At 41.7% G+C, this 12,031-nt stretch overlaps 1 protein-coding gene across 1 annotated transcript in view; it reads left to right on the forward strand.

Moving 5' to 3' along the window:
• The first annotated feature begins 5,234 nt into the window (after positions 1-5,234).
• Positions 5,235-12,031, forward strand: part of dnah2 (dynein, axonemal, heavy chain 2) — a 94,083-nt gene continuing 87,286 nt past the window's right edge. The window contains exons 1-2 of the mRNA XM_049029269.1: positions 5,235-5,366; positions 11,733-11,916. Coding sequence (XP_048885226.1) covers positions 11,760-11,916 — 157 coding nt within the window. The 5' untranslated portion in view covers positions 5,235-5,366; positions 11,733-11,759. The remainder of the gene's footprint in view (positions 5,367-11,732; positions 11,917-12,031) is intronic.

Here is a 12,031-nt window from a genome sequence, read left to right on the forward strand (position 1 = left end):
ATTGTGTTGGAATATCCCATGTGTACTGTTCTGAGGTCAAAAAAAGGCTATGGATGGATATAATATTCATTCTGGATGGAGAAAGGAACTAGAAGATTATGGGATGGAAGAAGCTTTGTTTTATTTGAGACAGGTTCTTTTTGATGTTACAGGGAAAAGACAAGAAAGGAGTTAAGACAGTAGCTAATAAAGAAAAAGAAAGTCTATATATATATTCATGCACACGCTATATGGACAAAAGTATTGGGACACACTGACACACAATCATTGAATTCAGGTGTTTCATTCAGACACATTGCCACTGGAGCATAAAATCAAGCACATAGCCATGCGTTCAGGTTTACAAACATTTGTGAAAGAATGGGTCATTTTGAAGAGCTCAGTGAATTAAGCGTGGTACTGTCGTAGGATGCCACCATTGCAATAAGTCAGTTCATGAAAATTTTCCCTGCTAGATATTCAACATTCAACTAAGTGGTATTTTTGCAAAGTGGAAGCGTATAAAAACAACAGAGACTCGGCCACTAAGCGGCAGACCGTATAAAATTCAGGGTGGTGTCGCTGAGTGCTGAGGCATGTATTGTGTAAAAGTCACCAACAATTTGTTGATTCAACAACTTCAGTTGGTATTACCTCCAGAACAAAAACTGTGCTGGGAGCTTCATGCAATAGGTTTCCATTGCTGAGCATCTGCATACAGCCTCACATCAGCAAGCGCAATGCCAAGCGTCAGATGGAGTGGTGTAAAGCACGCTGTCATTGGAGTCTGGAGCAATGGAAACGTGTTCTCTGGAGTGACGAATCACGCTTCTCTGTCAAGCAGTCTGCTGAATAAATCTGGGTTTGGCGGATGCCAGAAGAATGTTACCTGGCTGACTGCACTGTGCCAACGGTATAGTTTGGTGGAGGAGGGATAATGGTATGGGGTTGGTTTTCAGGAGTTGGGCTGGGCCCCTTAGTTCCAGTGAAGGTTTCAGCATACCTAGACATTTCGGACAATTCTGTGCTTCTAACTTTGAGGGAACGGTGTGGGGAAGGAAGACCCTTTTCTGTTCCAGCGTGACTGGTCCAGGGCACAAAGCATGGTCCATAGAGACATGGTTGAGTGAGTTTGATGTGGAAGAACTTGACTGGCACCCACAGCGCCCTGACCTCGACCCCATCAAACATGTTTGGGACGAACTAAAATGGAGATTGTGAGCCAGACCTTCATGTGCAACATCAGTGCCTGACCTCACAAATGCTTTTCTGGATGAATGGGCAAAATTCCCACAGACACACTCCAAAATCTTCGGGAAAGCCTTCCCAGAAGAGTGGCAGCTATTTTAGTTGCAAAGGGGGGTCAACTCCATATTGTTGCCTATGGATTTAGAATGGGACGTCATAAAAGTTCCTTAGTGTAATGGTCAGGTGTCCCGATACTTTTGTCCATATAGTGCATAAAGATATACACCAATCAGCTGTAATGTAAACCACCTGCCTAATATTGTGTATGTCCCCTTCGTGCTGCCAATTTGCTCTCACCCATTGAGGCATGGACTCCACAAGATCGCTGAAGGTGCTCTGCTGTGTCTGGCACCAAGATGTCAGCAGCAAATCCTTTAAGTCCTATAAGTTGTGAGATGGAGCCTCCTTGGATCCTTGTTTGTCCAGCACATCCTACAGATGCTTGATCAGATTGAGATCTATGGAATTTGGAGGCCAAGTGAACACCTTGAACTCTTTTTCACGTTTCTCAAATCATTCCTGAATAATTTTCACAGTGTGACAGGGTGCATTATCCTGCTGAAAGAGGCCACTGTCGTCAAGGAATACTGTTGCCATGAAGGGGTGTACTTAGTTTGCAGCAAGGTTTAGGTAGGTGGTACGTGTCAAAGTAACATCCACATAATACCAGGACCCGAGATTTCTCAGAAGAACATTGCTCAGAGTATCACACTGTCTCTGCCAGATATCCTTCTCATAGTGCATCCTGGTGCCATCTCTTCCCCAGGTAAACAACATACATGCACCCATCTGTCCACATGATGTAACAGACAACATGATTCATCAGACCAGGCCACCGTCTTCCAATCCTCCATGGTCCAGTTCTGATGCTCACATACACACTTTCTGCAGTGGATAGAGGTCAGCATAGGCCTGCACTGTGACTGGTATACAGCTGCATAGCCAAGCAGGTATGAGTCCACTTTGAGAAAAGCCACATTCATGAAGCTGCAAGTCAAACTTCATATCAAATCTGTCCCTTATCGTGGTATTCTTATTTTATAAACCAAGATTTTCAAAATATAGATAGCAGGACTTATCACGTTCTTCACTGAACAATAATGGCTTGCTAGGGGCTATGTGTTCTGACACACATCCATCCATCCATTTTCCAAACCGCTTATCCTACTGGGTGGTGGGGGGACCAGAGCCTATCCCGGAAGCAGTGGGCACGAGGCAAGGAACAACCCAGGACGGGGGGGCCAGCCCATCACAGGGCACACTCACACACCATTCACTCACACATGCACACCTACGGGCAATTTAGCAACTCCAATTAGCCTCAGCATGTTTTTGGACTGTGGGGGGGAAACCGGAGTACCCGGAGGAAACTGTTCTGACACCTTTCTATCATAACTAACATTAACCTTTTTAGCAATCTGCGCTACAGTAGCTCACCAGACGGGCCAGCCTTCGCTCCCCACACACTTCGATGAGTTTTTGGCGCTCATGACCCCGTTGCTGGTTCACTGCTTGACCTTCCTTAGATCATTTTTTGGTACTGACCACTGCATGCCCAGAACACCCAACAAGACCTAGCGTTTTGGAGATGCTCTGACCCAGCCGTCTAGCCATCACAATTCGCCCCTTGTCAAAGTCACTCGGATCCTTACACTCGCCCATTTTTCCTGCCTTCAACACATCAACTTCAAGAGCTGACTGTTCACTTGCCTAATATATAATAGTACCCTTGACAGGTGCCATTGTAACAAGATAATCAATGTTATTTACTTCACCTGTCAGTGGTTTTAATGTCATGACTGATCAATGTGAGGGGGAAACAACTGTATAAAGTAACATTAAAATAGAGAAACTCTGAAGACTGTCCGAATCTGCTATTCTAGAGGCTTGTGTACATTTAACATGTGATCCCTTACATTCTTTTGTAACTAATGCTGAAAAATGCGTACTAAAATTAATCTTGTTTTTATTCTGGAACCACCATTTGTCATCTGGACTCTGGACGTAACTCAGTGTGGCGAACAGCACATATGTTTGGGGAACAAATCAATACAGGTAATCACAAAATGTCCGACACTCCAGTGTCCAGTGTATAAAGAGATTGAGGTCTCATAAGCCGCAGTGATAGATGTCTTCCAGCCATTTGCTTGTCACTGATTGAGTCATGCTACACCTGGTTACTTCATACATTTTTATCGACATGGCTAGGCTAACAAAATTAGTAATTTTTAAAATTAATATAACACTTTAAAAACTGCTCCATTGAACACCACCATCTCGTGGATCTTGTGCAGGTAATGGATGAGTTGGACATTGTTTTGTCAAACATTATTATTATTATTATTGACAATAATAAACATAATAAAGACAGTGGAACCCTTTAGCAGTCAAGAAGGTCAGAAATAAAAGAACTTTGTTCTCTGAAACGTCTCTTTATCCTGGCACCCTATGTATGTTCTGCTGCAGATCATTGAAATTTGGATTTGGACACGATTTCTCTGCTAAATCATCAGTCATTTTGAAATCGTGCAGGGAGGCTGGCTGCGTGACGCGCAGTGCATATCGATCGCATGTCAGCGTTCGGTTGTCATGGGGATGTGGAGGGAAAAAAACCCTCAGTAAGAGATCCCGATGACACCTGATCGTCTTTCATCATTTTATAATTATGGTTCTCATGTAGGCAGCGCATATTACCTGCAAGTCGGACAATACACCTAGTCCCTGTCATGATGTAAACAGATTGCTTGTGTGAATGATGATGGCCCTCAGGGAGGGAGAGATTTCTGCTTCCTCTGCATGTCAGACATTAATTATGTGATTTAAATCAAAAACTTGAAATCAACGCCTTGAAGTGCTAGGAACTGGGCCCCCGGCCCTCCAAGACCCCCCTGGCTTCTAGCTGTAAATTCCTCACAGAGTTATTGCATGCTTGAGGGTGGTAGAACAGGAGGAAATCTCCCCCCTCACCCTCTGCCAATGAATTATTAAGAAATAAAATGTACAACTGAAAAAAGAATCGGTCTGCGCCATTAATCTTAAAAAAGAAAGAGTGTCCCTGTGTAGACATGTTTTATTAAAAAGGTTTCAGGGTTTTCTTCTTTCTGATGAAGCTGCAGTCCTTTTGCACGTGCTGTTTTTCTTTTTTTTAGGTGTCGTTATTAGTCCTGAAGGGCAGACACATTTAGCAATGAAAGAAAACTTGTCTCTTGGAGAAAAGGGGACTAAGCTATACATATCTGTACAGCAGCATGGAGTCATCAGGCAGTCACTCGGCCAGGAAGAGCAGCAATTCTGCATTGTGTCGTCATATAGAAGTTTTGCTCAGATGTGGAGTACCACGCTAGCCATGATGTAACTGTCTTCCCATAGTCCCAGTTTCTCCTTCATATGGTCTGTTAAAGGGGTTTGTTTGTGTATTGATTAAAAGGGAACCTACGCCTAAAGCTTGACTACATGCTATATATACATATATAAGTTTATCCTTAACCTATCAAATCAGTTAATCCAGGCAATTATTTTCTGTGGAGGGCCAAATCTTAGACTGACCATATCAGTAGGTGCAATTTTTTATGAGTATTTTTCATGTCAGGAAAATTACAATAATACATTTTACATTTCTATTTTTCTGAAAATATTGCAGAAATCAGTAGAACCAGTGAGTTTTAAAACTATCAAATGTGGATATTATTAATAAAAAGAAATAACATATATCGACCTTATTAGGCAGTAAAATAGCCACGAGACCCAGCTTTATCCCACGTCTATTCCTTTTAAACATAATATCAAATTCAAAACATTCGCACTCGCGTAAATTGGTCCTGTTATACAAATACACAATTTACATTAGAATTGCACATATACACATAATTTTACAAAGCAACCCCTCACACGGCCCAGTTCTTAGGAACTTGTTCGGCAGAGGAAATCCGTACCACGTGATCACCGATCATTCCCGATCGGCACCGAACAGCCAATGCCTAGTTTCGCCATCTGGTTTCTATGGTGACGTTTTTAAAACCAGCAACAAGCGCGAGGACCTCGTTCGGGCGTCTAAAAGCCTCGGTCTTTTATTCCGGTATTTTCCGGGGTTGACTATGACTGAAATACTGAATGAATAACCTTTGATTTCGAACAAAAAGGTTGGTGGTGAATGTCTCATTTTGTGTTTTCTGAGTAGCTGTTAATGAATGAAAATGTTGTTTGTAATACTAACCGGAAATCTAGTCGGAATACTGTATACGCATATGTTACTATGTAAACCCTGTCAGAAAATAAACGCTATATAGTAACATGTAAGTTACTAGGAGACGAGTAATATACGTCGTTAGTTACATGAAGTATTTTGTATATAATCGTGTAAGTATCTGTATAACTTGCAAACAGTAACTCATAGTGTAACATCCATTTTGATAATGGTCATCGATAAAGTTTGAATACATACTTTATATACACTCATTGTGCATTTTATTAAGAAAACCTGTACATCTACGTATTCGTGCAATTATTTAATCAGCCAGTTATATGGCGGTAGTGCAATACATAAAATCATACAGATTCAGGTCAGGAGTTTCAGTTAATGTCCAAATGCCAGAATGGGAGGAAGATTATTGATTTGACCATAGCATGATAGTTGGTGCTAGACGGGCTAGTATGGGTATTTGTTTAACTGCTGGTCTCCTGGGATTTTCACACACAACAGTCTCTAGAGCTTACTCAGAATGATGTGAAAAACAAAAATCATTCAGTGAGCGGCAGCTCTGTGGATAGAGACACCTTGTTGATGAGAGAAGTTATAGTAGAATGGCCGGACTGGTTTGAACTGAGAAAAGGGCAGAGGTATCTCAGATAACCACCCTGGATAACTGTGGTGAGCAGAAAAACATCTCAGAATGCACAATACATAAAACTTTGAGTGGGATGTTCCACAACAGCTCCTGTGAGCCAAAACAGAGAGCTGAGGCTGCAGCGGGCACAGGCTCACCAAAACTGGACAGTTAAAGACTTGATAAACTTAGCCTGGCCTGATGAATGTTCTTGCTGAGGTACTCAGATGGTAAGGTCAGAATTTGGCATCAAGAGTATGAATCCATGGACCCAAACCTCCTTGTCTCAACATTCCAGGCTGCTGCTGAGTGGTGGAAAGGTCTGTGAAATATTTCCTTTGCACACTTTATGTGTGTTAATATCAACTGATCATCACTTACACAGCCTGGTTAAGCCCTTTCCCACTGCAGGAACTTTTTTCATAACCTGGAACTTTTTTCCAGGACCCAGCAACTTCCCTTACGGAACATGGCCTGACTGTAGTTCTTCAGAAGTAGTTCCTGAGCCTTTTTTTATGGCGCTTTTCCACTGGCATAAAGGAACCAAGCCATACCTGATGGGTGCCGTGAAGTGACACAGAGCGGTTCCAGCTGGCTTTGGTTTTCCGCTGCAGAAGGGTCTGCTCTGTAAGGCTTTGCTGGGTTTGGAGAGAGACCATAATGTAAAACTGAAGAGATGCATATATATTGTCCACATGGTGTACATCCTGACTTACTGTGTGCAATTATTTGTTTACAGTGTGCTAATTTCTGCTAGTATATCTATATGAATTGCCATGTTATGCAAGCATCGGATGTTAGTGGAATTAGGATTCACTTGTGTAGATTCGCATTACGAATCCATTCTGTACTGCTGTTAGTATGCTACTTTTTTAAGTAGAAGTTTGGAAATTTTTTAATTCCCAGTTATCGGGAATGCATCAATACAACATAATGTGCCCTACTACAGTACTAATAATGAATATTATATAGAATACACCCTTTTTCCTTCAGATAATCTATGTGCAGACTACCGCTATCTACGTCCCTTTTTGACCAATCAGATGGTGGTGACGCAACCAGCTCGGCTTGGTCATGCTTTCGACCCTGCTCATAAGCAGGGTCATGTCAGAACAGGTACAGCTCGCATAATTTACAAAGGAAATCTCCCCCCCATTCATGGAACAGCTCGGGCATGACTAGGTTTTTTTGTGTCAGTGAAAAAGTGCTGTTAGTGTCTACACCAGGGTAAGTACTTTTTGTTTGACCAGGAACTACTGGGGCTGGGCATATAGCGATATACTTTGCTGATAGGTTGAGTACAAGCATGAGATCCAACTTTGAAATTATGCAGAAGTCCAGGGAAAAGAGATAGAAGCAATGCAGCAGTTAGAATTACTTTTGTTTCAATCGCATTAAATGCATTATTGAATACGATAACACATGGTTTTTACCCTGCGGGAAACGTAAGATCGATCTGATTGCCAGATTTAATTACTGAATTATAAACATGTTGCTGAATGTGATTTGTCCCATATCTTTGGACCTCCTCCAACCCCCCCCCCCCCCCACCCCCCAAAAAAAAAATTAACAATCAGAAAAAAAAATCAATGACGTGTTCATCCTCCATTGTTTTAGGATGATGCTGTACTTTCCTGCTTATGAAATTTCCTGTTAAGTTTATCTCCCATGCTTATTTAACATTAAGGTCAAAGTTTCCGTTGTGCAAAGGGAAAGTAATGCATGGAAATTGCTAGGAACTATTAAAGTTCCCTGTTGAGAGAACCCAGCAACTCAGAACCAGGTTTCTGAATTTTGCTGCGGAAACACATTTCTTTTTAGTTGCTGACCTTGAGCATCCCTTCATGGCCTCAGCTTGCCCCTCTTCTAATGGCTACTTCCAGCATGACAGTTCTCCATGTCACAACGCATAAGTCTCAAACTGGTTTCAAACAGAGCCCTCAAACAGTTCCTCAGTTACCTTCCCAGTTGCCAGATCTGAGTCTAATAGAATGCCTTTGGAATGTGGTAGAAAGGAAGACTCGCTGGCTGTGTGGGTGTGTAGCTGACCAGTCTCCACAAATTGCATGACGCAGTCATGTGAGCATGGATCAGAAACTTTTCAGAAGTTTCAGACATGTTGCGATGAATTGGGACTGTTTTGAGAGCAAAGGAAGGCCCTAACCAGTATTAGTATAGTGTTTGTAATAAAGTGCTCAATGAGTGTAAATACTTCATATATACATAAATTATGTGTAGTTCATGGCTTCTGTGCCCATGTCCAGAAGGGTCAAATCCCATGGCTGCCAGTATAATAATATGACTGCCAGCAGGGGCGATTCTAAGATTTTTTTGGGTGGGGATTATAAGAGTCTCATGAGATATAAAGAGTGGAAAATCTTATCATTAGCTAATGGTATATTTTGAATTGCTGCGTTACATGAAGGGAGTAATCCTGCGTCCGATTGTCTCTCAGAAGTCAGAAATTCCGAGGTGTGTGACATCACGTCCGACCAATCTCCTGTTCAAGCTACACATCTCAGAACATGACTGCCTCCATGAACACACTGTTGTGTGTTGTTTCTTTGTATTTTAACAGATTTGGAGTCTTTCTGAGAGACAAACAAACAAGAAACACGAACTAGTCAAACCACATTAAAAGCTTTATAAAAATTTTTTAGTAGACCCAGAGCGATATTCTTTTTTCGAGAGGCAAACAAACTACAAACAAACAAAACACACTAACACGTCTGGTAAAAAACTGATATTGCATGCTAGGATACTGTTTACGGTCACGTTATGGTATTCTCTAAGTCGACCTTGTGCAATTACATTTATAGCTATTAATACATTTATCAAAATAAACATTTTTAAATATTTATAAAACAGAATTACTGTCGACTGTGTAAGTCGCCGTGTTGAAATGACATCACAGGGGAATCTCGGACAACAAAATTCTGTCCAACATCAACATCAGAAAGGAACCGTGCTTCCAACGGAAAGTGACGTTTTTCATGAAGTTTTTATCTGAGTTCTGACTCGGAGAGAGATAATTGAATACAGGATAATCTTGTGGCCAATCAGCTTTTATCCTGCCCTGCATATATTCTTGACTATGGTGCCCTTGAACAAGGTCCTTAACCCCAACTACTCCAGGAATTATGGCCTCCCAACATGCGGCCCTTCATCCCACATGATTCCTGCTCATTTACGCTCTGGGCCAAGCAACCAAAGCCCAGTTTTGCCATTTGATTTCTAGGGTGACGCATTTAAAACTGCCAGAAAGTTTCTGGTATTTTCCTGGGTTGACTGTGTCAAATACTGTGTGAATAACTTTTTATTTCAGGGAAAAGACTTGTCGTTTACTGAATGAATACTCCTGTCTATAAAACTACCTGGATCAGAATGTGCATATGATGTGTGTGTGTGTGTGTGTGTGTCCAGGTGTTTCTCACCTTACGGGGACCAAATATCCCCACAATGTGATGAATACCCATTTTTTTACCCCATATGGGAAAACTATTAAAAATCTGTGAGTGCAATGAAAAAACTAAAAATGCTAAATCTCTTGTATTTTGTTTGGTTACTTATGGTTATGGATAGGGCTTGGTAGGGGTTAAGGTTGTCATAGTTAGCATTAGCATTTTTCCCATAGAAATGAATGAGCGGGCCCCAAAAAGATATGATTACACGACTGTGTGGTGTGTGTGTGTGTGTGTGTGTGTGTGTGTGTGTGTGTGTGTGAGTGAGAGAGTGCGTATCACAGTACTAGTAAAAAGTTTGACACACCTACTTGTTCATAGGTTTCTTTCCTACATTGTAGAACAAAATTGAAAACATCAAAACTATGAAATAACACATATGGAATTATGTGGTAAACAAAAAAAGTATTAAAAAAACAAAAAGCTTCATATTTTAGATTTATCAGCTGCAAGAAATTTGAATGTATTTTGAAGTTTAGTTGCAAAAACCATCAAACACTATGATGAAACTGGCTCTCATAAGGACCTACTATTTGGTAAACCATATCCTTCAAAGGATGCAGCCCCTGAATTTGCACACAACCCAAGACTTACCTCTGCTGCAGGGGATAGGTTCATTTGAGGCACAGAAATTGCCAATTAACAATAACATAGATTAGAACCTACATGAATGCTTTACAGAGTTTAAGGAGGAGACACATCTCAACATCAACTGTTCAGAGGAGACTGCATGTAGCAGACCTCCATGGTCGAATGCTGCAAAGAAACCACTACTTAAACAGGCTGATAAGAAAAAAAATTGCTTAGGACAAGAGACACAAGGAATGGACATTATACCCATAAAAATCTGTATTTCAGTGTTATGGGTACAAATGTGAGATTTTTGTTTTTAACTGTCTTATCTTTTGTGAGACACCGAAAAGGGAAATAGATGGTATTTGCATGTATGGTTCCCACCCTGAAGCATGGAGGAGGAGGTGTAATGGTGTGGGGGTGCTTTGCTGGTGGCACTGTTGACAATTAATTCAAAGTTAAAGACACCACTGAACCAACATCACTACCACAACATTCTACAGCTACATGCTATCACATCTGATTGGATCATCAATGACCTAAAACACATCTCCAGGCTATGTAAGAACAATTTAACCAACAAGGAAAGTGAAAGAGTGCTGCATCAGATTACCCGGCCTCCACAGTCACACAACCTAAACCCAAGGGAGATGGTTTGGGATGAGTTGGACCGCAGAGTTTGAGAAAAGCAGTCAACAAGTGCTCAACATATATGGACTTTTGGAAAAATAGTAACTACCCCATCAAACTGGTTGACAGACAGATTCCATATGTGTTATTTCATAGTTTTGATGCCTTCAGCCTCATTCAACAATTTTGAAAAGAATAAAAATAAATAGAAACCATTGAATTACAAGTTGTGTCCCAACTTTTGACAGTTTCTGTACATGTGCATTATATGGACAGAAGCACTGGGACACCTGACCATTACACCAACAGGAACCTGTATGAAATCCTATTCTAAATCCATAGACATTGATATGGTCCATAAAGACATGGTTGGATAAGTTTGGTGTGGAAGAACTTAATTTGCCTGCACAGAGCCTTGACCCCAGCCCCATGGAACATCATTGCAATGAACTAGAACAGACATTGTGAGCCAGACCTTCACGTCCAAGATCAGTGCCTGTCCTCACAAATGGTCTTCTGGATGAATGGGCAGAAAGTCCCACAGACACACTCCAAAATCTTATGGAATGCCCTCCCAGAAGAGTGGCAGCTGTTATAGCTACAAAGGGGGGAGCAACTTCATATTGATTTCTATGGATTTAGAATGGGATGTCATAAAGGTTTCTGTAGGTTTAATGGTCAGGTGTCATAATACCTTTGTCAATATTGTTTACGTTCCCCTAGATCATAAATGACCCAAACCACCAAAGTATAATGTAGCATTAGTTAGTCACACATTGTGTAAACATGATCCATTTGTTCATGGTGACTGCATGCATCTGACTGGTATAGCATTTAGCTTGCATCCATCGCAAAACAAAACATTGGTGTCAGGCACTGAAGGGGACAGGGAGTTGGGGCCTGACTTGTGGGTTGGTTGTCCCTTATAAATGTCAGCGGTGTGAGGGTCAAAAGTCTCCTCTGGCTAAATATGGGAAATGTTTAGCCCCAGTGTCTAACTTTTCCTCTTATTGTTCAGTTGGTGTGAGAGGGGAGCAGCATCATAATGGCAGATGCTAAGACGGCACATGCCACACACCCTCCAGCAGTGCAGTCCAGGCAGTCTGGCTCATCAAAAAGTCCCTCCCCCAAGGCGAGGTGCAGTGACGCTCCAGTGGACGAAACCGGACCCTGGGCAGAGGGGAAGCAGAGGCAGACTGAAGGTGATGAGTGGGTGTAGCTGCCCTGCACGTGTGGCACACTTATCCCCCTGCTCCTTTCTCAAAGCGCTGGTACATCAGTAGAAGAGTCCTCTGGAAATCTGCAACACTCTGGCCT

Source organism: Brienomyrus brachyistius, chromosome 10 (assembly GCF_023856365.1).
Source record: "Brienomyrus brachyistius isolate T26 chromosome 10, BBRACH_0.4, whole genome shotgun sequence".
Taxonomy (NCBI): domain Eukaryota; kingdom Metazoa; phylum Chordata; class Actinopteri; order Osteoglossiformes; family Mormyridae; genus Brienomyrus; species Brienomyrus brachyistius.